Here is a 17775-nt window from a genome sequence, read left to right as displayed (position 1 = left end):
AAGCACAAAACCTTTAACACTATAATCCCACTTATTCTAAGGAAATTACCTAAAAAAAAAGTTACAGTCATAAATACACACTTTTCAGAAGTATCTATAATGGCTTTTTTCAAATGGCAGCTATCAGCCCAAGCTGGTTTGGCTCAGTGGATAGAGTGTCAGCCTGCAGACAGAAGGGTCCCGGATTCAATTCTGGTCAAGGGCACATGCCAGGCTTACAGGTCAATCCCCAATAGGGGGCATGCAGGAGGCAGCCAATCAATGATTCTCTTTCATCACTGATGTTTCTATCTCTCTCTCCCCTCTCCCTTTCTCTCTGAAATCAATAAAAATATAAATTAAAATAAAAAAATAACTAAAAAAAAGAAAAAAAGAAAAAAAGGCATCTATCAAAAGTCCAGCAATGGCTAAATTATGAAACATAACCTGTGTGGGGTATTATTTACAAATTACAATTATAAACACAATAGAAATTTATGGAAAATAATACATTATTCTATTAATAGTGGTACAGAATGCTATGTATGACTAAAACCATTGAAAAACAAAAAAAACGGCATGTATACACTCAAATAATACAACCTGGTCTTGCTGGATGACAACTTAATAGAACCTATCAAAGTTTACATGGATATAGCCTCAACCCAACAATTCCACTTGCAGCAATCCATCCTACAAGGATATGATTTCCATCAATAAGGAAATTATAATATATCCCCACTACAAAACACAGGTAGTTTGAAAAGCTGAAGCTGCTTATACATGTAAAAGTCTCCGAAGCATACTGTTAAGCAAAAGCAGCTGTATCTGCAGCTAAATACAGACTTTCACTTGTGTATGTAAAAGAAACATGTCTGAAGGATACACAACCGTGGACAGTGCTTACTGGGGAAAGGGAAATGTTTGGGAGGAAGAAATTAAAGAGTACATCACGTTTCAGTCTATAAATCTGAACCATATTTTACTTTTTCACAATAAGCATGTGTTCATGTGGGACTTAGAGAACTAAAAATATAAAGTTATATTTACATTAAGTGGTTTACAACTGAAAAGGACCATGAAATGGCATGTAGTTATATTTCAGTGGTAAGAATGACGAGTCTACTACTATGTAGTATTTTGATTGGGTAATAAATGGGTACATGGACAAGACAGACTCAGGTAGGTAACAGGTGTAGCCTTTGCTGTTTCCAGACCTTGGTGCTGATTAGAGGTGTGACTGCATCCATGGTAGTGGAGATGAGCGTGACAAACTGCTGGGTGTTCTGCCGATGCGCTTCACTGCAATACTGTGCTAACCAGTGAGAGTACGCCTGCAGGGCGGCCAGGGACTGGGCATGCCTGCAAAAAGGAGAGAAGATGCAATTTTAAAGGTTAAAGTCAAGTATGTTAGCATTAAGTATTTTCATAGGAAGTAAAAATTCCATCCACTGCATTTACTGTTCCAGGATCTGTCTAACGGCATGGAAATCATTTACTTGCTGATATAAAACCTAAAAATTAAAACTCATCATCTAAATATTGCCATCAATGCCCAGAATACAAAAGGCAGTTAGTGAATGTCTATCACATCTTATTTAATCTTTCTGTGACACATGTGAGCATCCCTGAGAGAATCCTATATAAAAGGCTAATATGCAAATAGACCAAACGGCGGAACCAAACAACCGATCACTATGACATGCATTGACCACCAGGGGGTGCATGCGGAACATGATGGACATCAGTAGCAGGCAGCAGAACGTAGAACATGGCGGGCGTCGGCCGCAGCAGGATGGTGGAGCAGGTGAGCAGGGGCGCCAGACCAAGGTGGGGCACTGGTTGCTGTCATTGGGGCGAGCCTCAGAGTGGTTACTGAAAATTCTTTGCTCCAGTGCGCCGCAGTCCTGCCCGGTGCTTGCACCCGCTGCTGGTGCCAGCCCTGCTTACACCCGCTGCCGGCGCCATCAGTGGGTGCAAGCAGCAGCTGCCAGCCGCGATCGCACCTGAGGGCTTCTTCACCTCCCCCTACTCCTAAGGGGCAATCAGGACAGCAGCAGCCACTCACACCCATTGATGGTGCCGGCCCTGCTTGCACCCGCTGCTGGCACTGGCCCCAATTGCTCTGCGCAGTCAGCGGGTGCGAGCGGAGCCCGCACAGTCAGTGCGTGGGAGCGGCAGCGGAAATGGGGCTGCTGGCAGACAGGGAACCAGGGGCTGCGGGTGGAAGGGCCGGGTGGGGACACAGAGGATGGGCCAAGACCTACCCCTGTGCCCACCACAGCCTCGCGGCCCATAGTTTCTTTCCACAAATTTGTGCACTGGGGCCCTAGTGATAAATAAAAAAACAGAACCAAAGAACTTGAGTGATAATGTGCTGACTCTGGGAACTAGTAAAAATGTAACATCCATAGCTACAGGCCCGGGTGCAGACAACTACCGTGTATTAGAGCTTTGTAAGGAAGCTTGCCCTAAGATTCGCCATCAGACCCTATGTTCTCTCTGGCTAGGGACAACTCTAATTCTGATTTTTCTAATTCTATCTTTCTTTTCCTGTTCATTAGCTGGCATTATTCTGTAAAAAAGAGCTTTCCCTCCCCATCTTTTTTTAAATATATTTTTACTGATTTCAGAGAGGAAGGAAGAGGGAGAGAGAGATATAGAAACATCCATGATGAGAGAGAATCATTGATCGGCTGCCTCCTCCTCCTGGGGATCGAGCCCACAACCCAGGCATGTGGGCCGGAATCGAACCTGGGACCTTCAGTTCAAGGGCTGATGCTCTATCCACTGAGCCAAACCGGCTAAGGCCCCATCTTTTTTTAAATCACTGTAGATGCATGGATTCTTATACTCAAGGTTATGATCTATTACCATCTTATTCTTTCTTGATGATCAAATTATCAAGTCGGGCTGGGGAAAATCCTTTCAAGCTAGTCCCTGTTTCCCTTTCCTTGTTCCTGACATTCACTGAGCACCTCCCTCCTTACTGAGTCAGTAAGATTTTCCAGGATCACCCTGCCCCACACACGGAACATTTCTCCAAGGAGCTCTGGTTCCTTTTAGTGGAGAATGTGCCTTAGAAACCAAGAGCCTGGATACTAGGGGTATTGCTACTGGGGGTTCATTGCTACTAGGATATTTCAATGGTACAGCACTAGGACAAAGGTGTTTTAAAATCAAACTTAGCATCAACAATTACAGGGCAAATTGACCTCAATGACCTCCAGACAAGATACAAGAGGAAGGACACACTACCACCTATGTAGTATTCTTGCTAAAAACGTCTGACCTCAATCTAGTACTACCATGGAAAAACAACTGGACAAATCCAGATTCTTAAGATTTGCTTTAAAAAACAAATTTTAAGGGCTGAATCTCCAAAAGGTCTCTCCCTCTCTCCCTGCCTCTTTCCATTCCTCTTCCCTGCAACATGCACAATTGGGAGAAGTGTTCTAGATTATAAGAGACAAATTTAAACTGTGATTCATAATTAGGTAGGTTTTAAATAAAAAGAAAAAAAGAACATTCCTGGGACAATTGGGAAAATTCAAATATGGAATATATACAAATATATATGCATATGTGTACATATTCTCTCTTTCAAAAATACTACATGATATTGCTGTATCCATGACAGTTTTTGACTGTTGATAATCCTACCTAATAATAGACAAATATGCAAATTGACCGTACCTTCACTATGCCTGTGATTGGCCAGGAGGTGCAGGGGGGGGGGCGCGGGACTCGGGGTGGCCGGGGTGGCCGATTGGGCCGGCAGGACGCTGAGCTCGCGTCTGCACCATGGCTGTGCTGCGGCACAGAAGGGGCCTCTGGGGCAGCGAGCTCACGTCCCACCGCGGACCATCAAAAGCGTGGGAGCTGGGTGCCTGTCCACTCAGGCACCAGCAGTTGAAAGCAAAAGCGTGGGAGCTGGGTGCCTGTCTGCTCAGGCACCAGGCCTTTCAGAAGCCTCTGCCACGCCGGAGGCTTCTGAAAGGCCTGGTGCACCAGCGGACAGGCACCCAACTCCCCCATGATCGAAAGCGAAAGCGTGTAGGGGACCCTACACGTGCATGATTCAATCATGCACTGGGCCTCTAGTCCTATATAATAAAAGGGGAATATGCAAATTGACCCTAATGGTGGAAAGACCAGTATGACTGCTCAACCAGTCACTATGAGGTGCTCTGACTACCTCTTGGTCCCTTTCCCTGGCCTGCAGGCTCCCATCGCCCAATGGCGAATGAGGAACTGGGGGTGGGTGGCCAGGAACACGGGAGGCGCCAGGCCAAGGCCCCCACTCTGCCGGTCGCCCCACACATACAGGGCAACCTGCGGCGGGGGCGGGGCCAGCGAGCAGGTGGGAACAACCGACCTCTCAGTCCCTCCCCCCACCGGCAGGCTCCAATAGCCTGGGGAACAGGGGGTGGGTGGCAGCGGGGAACAGGGCCGGCTGCTGGCAGCCAGGAAGATGGCCCTGATCGCAGGCCAGGCCTAGGGACAATACCCGTGCACGAATTTTGTGCGCTGGGCCTCTAGCAGTATTATGGTTATGTAAAAGAATGTCCTTGTTACTAGGAGATTCGTGCTAAAGGACTTCTTGGTGAAGTGACATATTGTCTGCAATTTATTTTCAAATAGATCACACAAAAAATGTATGTGTGCACATCTGTACACAGAGAGAGAGCACAAGTAACAAGGGCAAATGTGGCAAAACATTTATAATTGATGAGTCTAACTTAAGAGTATAAGAGTTCATTTTATTTTCCTCCTGCAGGTACTAAGTACCTTAAAGTAAGAAAATACAAGTATTGAGGCCTGGCCAGTGTGGCTCAGCAGGTGAGAGTCGACCGAGGAACCAGTAGGTCACGGTTCAATTCCTGGTCAGGGCACATGACTGGGTTGTGGGCTTGATCCCCAGTAAGGGGGGAGGGTGCAGGAGGCAGCCAATCGATGATTCTCTCTTGTTATTGATTTATCTATCTCTCTCTCCCTCTCCCTTCCTCCCTCTGAAATCAATAAAAACATATAACAAAACAAAAAAGAGAAAATAGAGGTATTGAGAATTTAAAATTCATAGTGACCAGGCAGTTATTTTGTATTTAGAATCCATTGGTCCCTTTATTTAAGTTCTGAGTACCAAAAGTAAGGAGGAAGGACATCAGAGTGTGCCTTTTGAGTCTGAGAATTTCAGTCAATTTATCGGATTTGTAGAGCTCTTAGAGGCTGAAGGAAGGGACTTACAACTTCCTGAAATTGTCTTCAAGGAAGTGTTTATGAAATTAGCATCTTTCTCAGGAGAAACTTCGCAGCTTTCTTTATAAATTCTCAAAAAGGAAAGCAATATTTTTAAAAATGTAAACCACCATAGTAAAAAAGATTCTCTTTCTATCATTTATCTAATTTGCAGCTCAAGAATGTTCTAGAACAGGGGTCAGCAAACTTTTTCTGTAAAATCCAGTATATTTTAGACTTTGCAGGCCTTATACCCTGTTCACAACTATTCAATTCTGCCACTGAAGTGAAAAAGCAGCCACAGACAATATGTAAATAAATGGGCATGGCTGTGTGCCAATAAAACTTTACTTACAAAAGCTGGTAGTGGGCTGGATTTGGCACCAGCCATCACTTGCCAGTCCCTGCTCCAGTCTAGAACAAGCCTTAGGGCAGTGTGATCTCTGGGATATGGCCCATCTCTTGTCCCCATTCCTCTATCCCAGTGATTTTAAATCAATATGCCAAAAGGATTTCTAAAACATGCAACACCTGACTATTTTAGTCAGGGTACTGACCTCTTTTCCCTTAGATTGTCAAATAAAAAAAATTACAACAGCCATCTGGGGTGAATCAAAATTATACTTGTTTTTCTGTCAGATCGGCAAAATTTTAGTAATTTTAGTAATGTTTGTATGTGCCATGAGATGAAAAAGGTTGAAAATCGTTGCTCTATCACTTCCATGAGTCACTTTCCTAATGGCTTCCCACCGTCTATGAAATTTCTCATAGTGTGGTCCACGGGTGTCCTGTTTCAAAATCACCCCAAGTTCTTGTGTAACATGCAGATCCCCGAGCCTATGCCGTCTTCTGTCATCAGTCTCTGAAGGAATGTGTTTCCCAAGGAACTCTTCTGTACACTGGTTTCAGCTCGTGTGCCACAGGAGATTAATGGCATTCAAGGTGTTTCCACTTTGTCCCAACAGAGCTACCAGCCTCATCTCCCACCACACAAGCTGCTCACCACCTCCAGACTGTGTGACTCCCCAACACTGCGTTGGCTTGTGCTGTTCTCTCCTCCTGAAATGCCCACTCCTAGCCTCTACTCCCAGCTCTCGTCTGCCTGATGAAGTCCTCTCACTCCAACCACCCCTGCCCCCGTGTATACAATCAAACAACCTTTCCCTCTTCTAGGTTTGGAAGTGGGAGTTTCACTCCTCTTCATGGCAGCCACTACTGTTTCTTTTTATCTATAAAATGATTTGGGACTGGAGGACATTTCCTGAGAATATAAACATCTAACTCTACTTACACATCAATGAGATCAGGTTTCAATACTGATGGCACAGCAGTTTCAATGTTGTACAGTTTTATCTGAGATCCATACAGAGTGACTTTGACCAACCTGTTGGCAAAGAAGAAGGTAAGAAAAAACATTCAGCTATGGACTTAAATAACACAGACAGACAGGTACCAACAAAGGTCTAAGAATAGAGACCAGACCTTCAATCTTATCCCAAAGATATAATCTGAGATGTGCACAAAGATTTATATACAAAGATACTAACTAAACCATTACATATAGTATCAAAAATTTTTTAAAATAATATAGATATCCAACACAGAGAATATACTCTCATATACTATACAATAAAAATGACTACAATGGAAATTTTTGTTATGTGTATTTTACCACAATAAAAAAATTTTTTAAAACGTAAATGTTTGCCCTAGCTGGTCTGGCTCAGTGGATAGAGCATCGGCCTGTGGACTGAAGGGTCCAGGGTTCGATTCCAGTTAGGGGCACAGGCCTGAGTTGAGGGCTCAATCCCCAGTGGGGGCGTGCAGGAGGCAGCCGATCAATGATTCTCTCTCTTTGATGTTTCTTTCTCTCACTCTCCCTTCCTCTCTGAAATCAATAAAAATAATATATTTTTTAAAAGTGTTTCAGGTGGATAGATATATGATAAAGAAAATATAGCACTGTTTAAATGATGGGTATATGGGTCTTCCCTATATAACTATACTCAATGTTTATGAATATGTGAAAATATTCATGATCAAATTCTGGGGTGGGAGGCAAGAGTTTCTAGAATTAAACTGAGGTATTTTTAACTTGAAGCACAGTTATTTCAGGAGTAAACTGCTGAACCCACTGTTGCCCAAGGGCTCACTGCATAAAATGAGCATGAACTACAATAACTAATAGCCAGCTCTACTGGGAAGTAGAAATGCCTCTGTCATTAGAGACAGACTTTCCTTTGAGTCGAGGGGAAAACTGGAGACCTGGCTGAGTTCCCTCTGTGCCTGCTGTCAGAAAACTGAGCTGGATGCCAGGGAGGACAGCATGTACTCTTCTTCCTCAATCCAATGGTGCAGGGGTTCCCTAACTTCACTGACATAAGGAGCAACTGGGGAACTTGTTACAAATGCCAGCTCCCTGGTGCAACCCCACAGACCAACTATGCAGTTGTAGGAGGGTCTGGAAACATGCGTCTCTGAAAAGCACCGAGGCTCTGGTGCATGTGGACCACACTCTGAAAAATGCTCCTCTCGGATGCAGAGAAAAAGGAGGACTTCATTAGAAATCCACAAGCTTAAGCCACAAATTATGCAGGGCTGGGGAGCAGACAGAAAGGGGCACTGCCAGTCAAGTCAGTCAAGAAAGTGAGTGAAAGAGCCGAGGGCTCCCAATCTGGTCCTGGGAAGGGTGCAGGTGATCACGGGAAATCAGATCAGCACCTCCCCGAAGCAATGCACCAACGTGGACCTGGTATCTAAGGCTTTCTCTCCCAGTGTCTTACACTCACACAGCAGGTGCACAGTTCACTGGCATTATGTATATTGACACTGTGCAGCCACTGCCACTGTCTATCTCCAGAACCTTTTCTTCATCTTTCCAAACTAAAACTTGTACCCATTAAATAACTCTCCATACCCCCTGTCCCTAGCCCCTGGCAACCATCATTCTTTTTTCTGTCTCTATGAATTTTACTACTCTACATACCTCATATAAGTAAAATCATATAGTATTGGACTTTGCATTCTGTTTTTACATTATACAGCATTCTTTAATGATGTTCATCATTAAATTGACTTCTAGATGTGTCGTCTGTTTAGCAGGGTTTAAAAAAATTTTTTTTGATTGATTTTTAGAGAGGAAAGGGAGAGGGAGAGAGAGAAACATTTATGTGAGAGAGAAACACCGATCGGTTGCCTCCTGCACACACCCCAACCGGGGACAGCACCTACAACCTGGTTATGTGCCTTGACTAGGAACAGAACCTGCCACCTTTTGGTGTACGGGATGATGCTCCACCAAGCCACACTGGCCAGGGCTGTGTAGCAGTTTTATTACTAGGTTTATTTATGTAACCTCTAAGTTGAAATACTGCTAATCACACTGGCTATTAAGATCATAACAAGGAGCCTTCTCTCACACTTTATTTTAAATTGAAGACAAGATAGCTAAATATCTTTAGTACTGAGCTTACAAACCTAATCGGTGTAGAAAGATATATGTGTAAGGACCTATGAAATAATGACTCAGGATCTATGATCAATCATCTCACTATGAAGTTGAGATGACTGATATCATTCGTATATATATTCCTCAAGTATAAATTTTAAAACTATAAGATTCCCGACAGAAAGAGACATGCTCTACCTGCGCTAACAACCATCGCAGGAAATGGGCCTGATGCGAGAGGAGGGAAGAGGACTCCAGAAGTAGAAGCTCTGTGGTTTGGAAAGAGCATAGTTTTTGGACTCAGGAAACTGGTTGAAGTCCAGGTGCTCCCTTTCATGAGCTGTGATCTGAAGCAAGACATTCACCCTCCCTGGCCACAGTTCACTCACAGATAAAGTGACAATATTTGTCCCTCAAAGTACAGAATGGAAAAAAAATGTGCATAAACACCTTTGAAAATGTCTTACGACCGTATGCTGCTTTTATTATTAATAATGTTAATCTGGATTTTAAAGATTTATTTCAAATTCTTAGTTACCTCTGCTTTTAACAGTTAAAGAAAAGCTGGTATACAGGTAACTAGGCTCGGAGCTTGACTCCCCCCTCAGGGTGCTATCAATGGCACGGCTACTGCGCCAGTGAAAGCCCCAGGTGTCTTGACTTTGGGCTGGATCCATAGCTATAGTTTTGATCTAATCAATTCACAGGTTCCCTGAAGCAATTATCACTTAGTATCAAGGCTGTAACTTCTTTTGGAGGTTTGTTTGTTAATCCTCAGTCGAGGATATTTTTCCATTGATTTTTAGAGAGAGTGGATGGGAGGGAGGGAGGGAGGGAGAGGGAGAGAGAGAGAGAGAGAGAGAGAGAGAGAGAGAGAGAGAGAGAGAGAGAGAGAAAACAACACCGATTTAAGAGAGACGCATTGGTTGCCTTCTGCACTTGCCCCTACCGGGGCCGGGGATCGAACCTGCAACCCAAGTACGTGCACTTGAGAGAAAATTTAACCCTAGACCAGTGATGGCGAACCTATGACACGTGTGTCAGTACTGACACGCGTAGCCATTTCTGATGACACGCAGCCGCATGCCGAGGATGAAACATTTGCGACTAGAGTCTTGGAGTTAGTTTTTTCCTCAAAGTGACACACTACCCGAGTTATGCTCAGTTTTTTGGCGAAGTTTGACACACCAAGCTCTAAAGGTTGCCCATCACTGCCCTAGACCCTTTGGTGCACAGGCCAATACTCTAACCACTGAGCCACACCGACTAGGGCCAAGGGTATGACTTTTTAAGTGTAGGAGTTTGTGAGCATGGTGGGGAGCTTTCACTGGCCCAGCAGCCGTGTCACTGATAACACCCTGAGTGGGGAGTCAAGCTCCAAGCCTAGGAGAAGGAGCGGGGGAGAACTAGGGAATACAAAACGGTCCTCAAAAGCTGCAGCTGTAAACCCTATGCAGGACCCAAGGGGAAGGAGTAATGAAAGGAGCCTAGTGGAGGAAAGGTTGGGAAGCACCTCTAAAGCCAGGCTTGCGGCTGCCCAGGTTTAACTCCTTAGGACCCTAACAGGACTAGAAAAATCAGTCCTACTGCCTCAGGACAGAGGAAAATCCCACCTCCGCCATCTGGCTGCCTACCTGGATAATGCCTGCCTTTTATTAACTAACAGGCATTCCTAATGCCTCTCCATCCTATGAGGAAAGACATGAAGACTGACCTCACTTGGTTTCTTTGGAGGCTAATCCTGTCTTTGTATCAATTACAAGTTCTTCAATAAAATTATATTTATTATCTGCCACATGCTAGGCCCTGTGTGAAGTGCCTCATCTAACCAGTTTCCTGAGTCCAAAAACTATGATCTTTCCAAACCACAGAGCTTCTACTTCTGGAGTCCTCTTCCCTCCTCTCGCATCAGGCCCATTTCCGGCGATGGTTGTTCGCGCAGATAGAACGTGTCTCTTTCTGTCGGAAATTTTATAGTTTTAAAATTTATACTCGAGGAATATATATATACGAATGATATCAGTCATCTCAACTTCATAGTGAATAAACCTAAAGATACTGTCCACTCCATTTTACACATAAGGAACTGAAGTTCCGAGAGGTCCAGTAATCGCTCCACACTCTTTTTACACACGCAGAGCCTTAACTGACCCAGCACCGGAGCAGAAGCTGGTACAACTGAGCTCGGAAGAGGGAATGACTCCATGATGTCGCTGCCAGCCTACCTCTCCACGACTGTGAGGGCATCGCTGAACCGCGCAGCAAACATGTCTCCAGTGAAGTACTCAGCCAAGCGGCCCACGGCCTGCAGCAGGGAGCTCAGGTCTCTCAGGGAGCAGTGCAAGCGCCGGCAGTCGTTCTCCGCTGTGACATTCAGCCTGTGTCCTGGAACAGAGCACCTCAGACAGGTTTTCAGGAAGAACGTGCTGTGGTTACCACGACAGACAACCGCTCACCAGGCAATCTACACGTACTAAACCAACCCTTGAAACACAGGCTGCTTCCTGGGACTGAGCAGGGAAGCCAGACCCACATGCACTCCAGAGCCAGAAGGAGGGACAGACAGCAGAGAAAGACAGACAGACAGCCGGGGAGGGAGGGTAGCAATGTGCACCAAGCACCTATCTGATTCCTCCTGACCCTGTGAAGGACGGATGCCACCAATTTTACACACAAGGAAACATCCTCAGGGAGGTCTGGTAACTTGCCCAACCTGAGTCACATTTCCGGGGCAGAGCGGGTGTCCTAAGCTCAGTCTAAGCACAGGTGGGCGTCCAGAAGAGTGAGCAGCTCCCAACCCAAGCAAGAGGAGGACGGCCACACTGCCAGCCAGAGGAGCCCAGGGAACACACCGGACCAGGAGGCATTTCTGTCATGCGGGTCACGTGAGAGGGAACACTGCCCCTCCCTCCTCTCTCCAGGTAACAAAAGGAGCACAATGATACTCCTGAATGTCCAGAGGTAACCGACTCCCAGGGTAAACTTCTAAAACCTGCTGTTCCCCTGCACAGCAGCCACTCCTCAGGGCTCTGTGGGAAACAAACCCTGATGAAAAACACACCGGAGACCGGCTGCAGTGGCTCAGTGGTTGAGCGTAGACCTATGAACCAGGAGGTCACGGTTCGATTCCCAGCCATGCCCGCGTTGTGGGCTCAATCCCCAGTGGGGGGCGTGCAGGAGGCAGCCGATCAATGGTTCTCTCTCATCATTGATGTTTCTATCTCTCTCTCCCTCTCCCTTCCTCTCTGAAATCAATAAAAAAGTAATTTAAAAACACACACACATACACCCCTGGGAAGTGGATGTGGTCATGGTACAGGCCCAAAAGGAAAGGAGGCCAGCTCAACGTTCAAAAAGCCACATGGGCAGGTTTTGAATTAGTATAATAGCTCCTCCTCTCCCTGTATGCACCTGTCTTCATCTTCCACTCCATCTCCCACCAAGTTCTACTTGATTACTAGTTTTCAACGTATTTGTTGCACTTAATATCTAGAACTAGGTACCCTTAGATATACCTAAGAACTAGGTTCTTAAATATTTTAAGTATGAAGAAAAACATTCTGTCTCTCTTAGGCAGCTTAAAAGTATTATGCTCAGCCCTGGTTGGCCCGAGAATTGAGGGGTCGCAGGTTCAATGCCCAGTTAAGGGCACAAAACTGGGTTGCAGGTTTGCTCCCTGACCCTGGTTGGGGCTCATGCAGAAGGTAACCCAGTTGATGTGTCTCTCCCACATCAATGTTTCTCTCTCCCCCCTTACTCCACTAGCCTTTTTATATATAGAATAAACTCTCTCTGAAAAGCAATGAAGGGAAAAGGTATTGTTCCCAGGCCTTGCACTCTTTCCCTCTGCCCCCAGCACTGCCCTTTCCCTCCTGCCCTTCAACCTCTTCCTGGACACCTCCACTGGATGATGAAAAGCCCAATCCCTCTTGAGGGAGACTTCCATCTCTGAACAGCTTGGTCAAAAACACGGGTTGGTGTGGCTCAGTGGTTGACTGTCAACCTATGAATCAGGATATCATGGTTCGATTCCTGGTCAGGGCACATGCCTGAGGCTGCGGCTCAGTCCCCAGTGGGGGGTGTGCAGGAGGCTGCGGATCAATGATTCTCTCTCATCATTGATGTTTCTGTCTCCCTCACCCTTCCTCTCTGAAGTCAATTAAAAAAACAACAACAAAACACAACAACACAGGGGAGGGAAATCTGTCTTCCTATAATTCCTTCTCATCACCCCTTGTCCCACCACCGGAGGGTAGAACGCAAAACAAGCCTAAGCCTGATGACACACTACATTCTTGGGAGAGATGTGAAGACAGGGTACCATTCCTGCAAAATCTCCTCTTGCCTGAAATACATGCCCGGGGTCCCTTCCATTACCCATGCCACCCTCCTTCTGAGAATCCTTGTCATCCGCGTTATTCCCCTCTATAAACCTGCCCTAATCTGTCCAACATGGAACAATACCTACAAAGGAAAAACAGCTCGGAACTGCTGTGTGTGAGTTTTATTAAACTACTAGAGGCCCAGTGCACGGATTCGTGCACTTTGAAAGGAAATATTTTAACATCACTATTCGCCCTTTCTCTCTAATAGAAGTGTCAACCAAATTCACGATCAACAATGACAGATGGAAACACATGTGTGCGGTGGGCGCCAGCGAGAGCTTTATATGTATGGCGCATGCACAAGTCAACTTAGCCTTTTTTTTTTTTTTCTTTAAAAAATATGGAACGCTTCACAAATTTGCATGTCATCCATACCCAGGGGTCATGCTAACCTTCTCTGTATTGTTCCAATTTTAGTATATGCGCTGCCAAAGTGAGCACTAGCCTTTTTATATATAGAATAAACTCGCTTAATTAGACCTGCTTTCTGATTTAGCTAAACTTTTTCCAGCCCAGTGAAGCGCCCCAACTTCTCTTTCAGGTAATTGTCAGGAACACAGCAGTAAATATCAACACGAAGCAGATTATTATTGTAGATCATGCAGGGAGAACAAATGGTAAAATATATAACTATAACTATATCAGTGTTTGACTATATTCTGCACAGTGAGAAAACCTGAAGTCATTTTCAAGTTCCATCATTTCTTCTTTTCAGTCGGGTCAAGTTTCTAAACTTTCTAAACCTCTGTTTTCTGGCTAATGAAAAGAAAATAGGATTCTACCATGTCTCCTATCTACCTAATCCAGGACTTCTGTGAGGATCAAATGAGATGAGGCATGTGAAAATGCATCACAGACATTTAGTTAAAGTGTAAAATATTTCCACCTGGCTATAAAGCAAGTTGTGTACCTGGGCTGAAGAAACTCCAAGGAGGCTAGTCGCTAGGGAGAGGAAGACGGGCATTGCTATGTGACGCATTTTGCGCCATGGGGTCTCGCCAGCGTTGGCTGCGATTTGGTGGGCTGTCACTCTGGGGTGGTGGTGGGGCCTATCTCCCACTTGGGGGAAGCCAAGTGTTGGTTTGTCAGCACCAGGTCCACAGTGCTGTTTCTTTGTAAATGGCCAGTGTGCATCACTGCAGCTCCTGCATTGAGCGTCTGCCCCCTGGTGGTGAGTGCGTGTCATAGCGACCAGTCTGGTGGTTGGAGGAACACTTAGCATATTAGCCTTTTATATAGAGAGAGATAGAAGTTTGAACCATATGAAATTGCTGACATTTGACCACTTCTGACCTAACAAAACTGTAATTCCATATAATTCAATTTAACACATATGTGCCATCTAAGGTGCATATTAATAAAAACTGCAGCTGCTGTTTCCTGCTCTGCCTGCATGGCAGACAAACACACCGGCAGTAAGCACGACTAATCCAAGTCCTCGCCCTCCCCCAGCCTAGAAAGCGCACACCACCACTGCCACCGCATCGCGCAAGGCACCACCTCAACTTGAGGAGGCAGGCCAGGGTTCCCACTGGGAAAAGCTATTCAGATCCACCCACATTTTCTTCTGTTTGGCTAAGGTTGTATTTCTCTCCAATATCAGAGACAGCTGCAAAGTGGGACCTTTAGGAGAGAACAGGTTTTTGAGAGAAAACGTCACAGCTACACTGAAGTCCTGTCTTCCACAAACCAAGGCCCACTGTAGCTGTCCAGATACACTGTAAGCCACATCCAATGAACAGCTCCCTGTCAAATCACCGCCCTGGATAAAAACCTAGTAATCTTATGTGTAATTCAGTCCTCTGTTTGAGGGGGCTGTGGAGGTGGAGGTGTGAAAATTAGCATTTGCAGTATTCTGCCCCAAGAGAACAAACGAGTCATAAATGAACCCCAGGAGAACAAAGAATAGAAGTCCAAAAATCTTACATAGTATTCTACATGAAGCAATCTCTTAGGCAGGAAAGTCTGCATGGCTAAACAGAAAAGCTAACGGGGTTATTACTTAGAGCAGAAATACCACTCCGATGAGTGAAGATGTCATCGAGCAGTAGCATAGCCAGATACATACAGAACAAATACTTCAAGGCCATGTAAGGACACAAATGCAATACAAGGGGCACACTCACAACGAGAGGTTTCTCAAACCACCAATGGTGGGAAAGACGGACACCGAGGGGAGGGCACCTGAGGGGTGAGAGGGCACCTGAGTGGTGGGAGAGCACACAGTGACCCATCTGCTATGGCCACACACTCTCCATGAATTTTACTGAGGAAGTGGAAGGAGGAAGAAGTAGAGTAAGAATGAGACTCCCATCCACAAAGGCTCCAAAGAAGACGCTAGAACTAAAGACTAGCTAGATAAATGGGAATGGAAAAGAGGGCCATTGAAGAAAGGATACCAGGGTTTCTGTTATGAGGCAATAGGCTAACTAATACAGCATAGCATGAAGGTTATTTGAGGGGTGAATAGCCATGGGAACTAGGGACAGAATGTACTCAGAGTCCCACTTTTTAATAGCCTTTGCACTGGAAACTTGGCTTTTGAGCCACTTAGAAATGAGGGAATGCTTCATCATGGATAAGAGAGCTCGATTTAAAACAAGAAAGAAGTATTTCTCTGGCCTGAGAGGTTTGCCATTGGATTACACACTAAAGATCAGGCTAGGAATGAGATTTCTAAGTGATCTGGAAGAGCCAAGCGCACTGTGAAATTACCAGTAAATGGGCTTCAATGAGAGCAGGTATATGGTATTTTATGTAAGGAAAAATAAATCAGATTATCTTTCTCAGAAGAGCAGCTTTAAGTTATCAGCTGTGTCTCAGAAAAAGGATTTAAAAATCACTGCGGATTTTTACCTGAAGACAAATTCAGTACAATGTAAAAAGTCAGCTATAACCCTAAAAGGGAAACTCAGGGATCAATCCTGTTTTTTTTTTTTTTTTTTTGGGGGGGGGGGGATACATACTCCATTGTTTTATTTTTAAGATCAATAATAATGTCTTCAGGATATTGACTACCTTCTAGGAGAGACAACCAGGGCACAGTTTTCCCAAGAGTGAATTCTGGAAAAATCTGTAGCATTTGTACAGTCAAATGATTTTCATTAATATTGACAGCATATTTTACAGGCATGTTTGCTTTAAAAAGTGGTCATTTTTAAAGTTCTGTATAAGCTGTCCTTATCCTATCAACAAAACCAGGGCCTGTGCTTGGGACATGCCAAGTCCTATCAACCTCCTGGGGCCCAGTGAATTATTTGGAAGCTAATCTAGTCATGGAAACAAGCCGTCACAGGCCACCAAAAAGGGCAGTCTCAGAAAGAGACTCCCATGGAGGCTCTGCCATGAATAACAAGCTCGCCCAGAAGCTGGGCTGCACTCTGGGCAGCTCTGTGCCAGGCTGAAACAACAGTTACACGACAGAGGTGCTGCTGGCCAGGGCCAGGCATGGCTCCTCTAAGGAAAACACTGTCAAATGACGATAGCAGATGGGGGGAGGGGCACAGGTGTGCTTACAAGCACAATATAACATTCAGCTGACATAATGAATGTCAGATTTTAGTTAATTCAATTTTTTATCATTCCCCATTACAGCATCTTGAGACTAGCACTAACAAGCTATGCGGCTTTGGAAAATTAACTTATCTGAACATTGATTTCCTCCTTTGTAAAACAGGAGTAACTATTATTAGTGCTTACACCTTATAGGGCATGAGAGAATTATCCTATATAATAAAACCCTAATATGCAAATCCACCAAATGGTGGAATGACTGGTCACCATGATGCACACTGACCACCGGGTGGCAGATGCTCAATGCAGGAGCATCCCCCTGGTAGTCAGTGCCCTTCCCCTGATCATCCAGAAGCCGGGCTCACAGCTGGCAAGTGCAGTGGCAGTGGCGGGAGCCTCTCCCACCTCCACTGCTGGTAGGCAGTAAGGAGCGAGGGGTCCTGGACTTCAAGAGCCCTGGACTGCAAGAGGGATGTCTAACTGCTGGCTTAGGCCTGAGGGGATTGGGCCTAAGCCAGCAGGCAGACATCCCCCGAGGGGTCTTAGACTTCGAGAGGGTGCAGGTTGGGCTGAGGGGTCCCCCCATCCCCCAGTACATGAATTTCATGCACCGGGCCTCTAGTCTATACTAATAAAAACCTAGGTGGCCCTCGCACAACGCCATGTCGTCACAAGATAGCTGCCCCTACGTCGTCACAAGATGGCCACCACAAGATGGCCGGCAGGAGAGGGCAGTTGTGGACGACCAGGCCTGCAGGGGAGGGCAGTTAAGGGCAACCAGGCCGGCAGGGGAGGGCAGTTAGAGATGAGATCAGGCCAGCAGGGGAATACAGTTGAGGGTGACCGGGCCGGCAGGTTAAGGGCAGTTGGGAGTGACCAGGCCGGCAGGGGAGTGGTTAGGGGGTGATCGGGCTGGCAGGTAGAAGCGGTTAAGGGCAATCAGGCAGGCAGGCAGGCAAGTGGTTAGGAGCCAGCAGTCCCAGATTGTGAGAGGGATGTCCCTGAGGGATCGGGCCTAAACCGGCAGTTGGACATCCCCCGAGGGGTCCCAGATTGAAGAGGGTGCAGGCCGGGCTAAGGGACACCCTCCCACCCCTGTGCACAAATTTCATGCACAGGGCCTCTAGTATAAGACTAGTGGCCCAGCACAAATTCATGCACATTGAAAGGAAATTAATTAGAAGAAATATTTTAATATCACTACTCGCCCTT

The 17775-nt window shown here is 45.7% G+C and overlaps 1 protein-coding gene and 1 non-coding gene across 6 annotated transcripts in view; both read right to left on the bottom strand.

Annotated features, from left to right (window-relative positions):
- XPO6 (exportin 6) overlaps window positions 1-17775 on the bottom strand; it is a 127714-nt gene that overhangs the window by 21351 nt on the left and 88588 nt on the right. For all 5 annotated transcript variants that reach the window (XM_028134147.2, XM_008157687.3, XM_054714546.1 and 2 more), the window contains 3 exons: window positions 10891-11050; window positions 6509-6601; window positions 1197-1341 (listed from right to left, as the gene is read on the bottom strand). In XM_028134147.2, the coding sequence (XP_027989948.2) occupies window positions 1197-1341; window positions 6509-6601; window positions 10891-11050 (398 nt within the window). The remainder of the gene's footprint in view (window positions 1-1196; window positions 1342-6508; window positions 6602-10890; window positions 11051-17775) is intronic.
- On the bottom strand, window positions 13385-13491 carry LOC114228416 (U6 spliceosomal RNA). The gene has a single exon (XR_003614563.1). It is a non-coding gene; the product is annotated as a U6 spliceosomal RNA (small nuclear RNA).

This window comes from Eptesicus fuscus, chromosome 4, assembly GCF_027574615.1.
Source record: "Eptesicus fuscus isolate TK198812 chromosome 4, DD_ASM_mEF_20220401, whole genome shotgun sequence".
Lineage (NCBI taxonomy): Eukaryota > Metazoa > Chordata > Mammalia > Chiroptera > Vespertilionidae > Eptesicus > Eptesicus fuscus.
The sequence above is the reverse complement of the archived record's forward strand: the minus strand, read 5'-3'. Positions and strand labels throughout refer to the sequence as shown.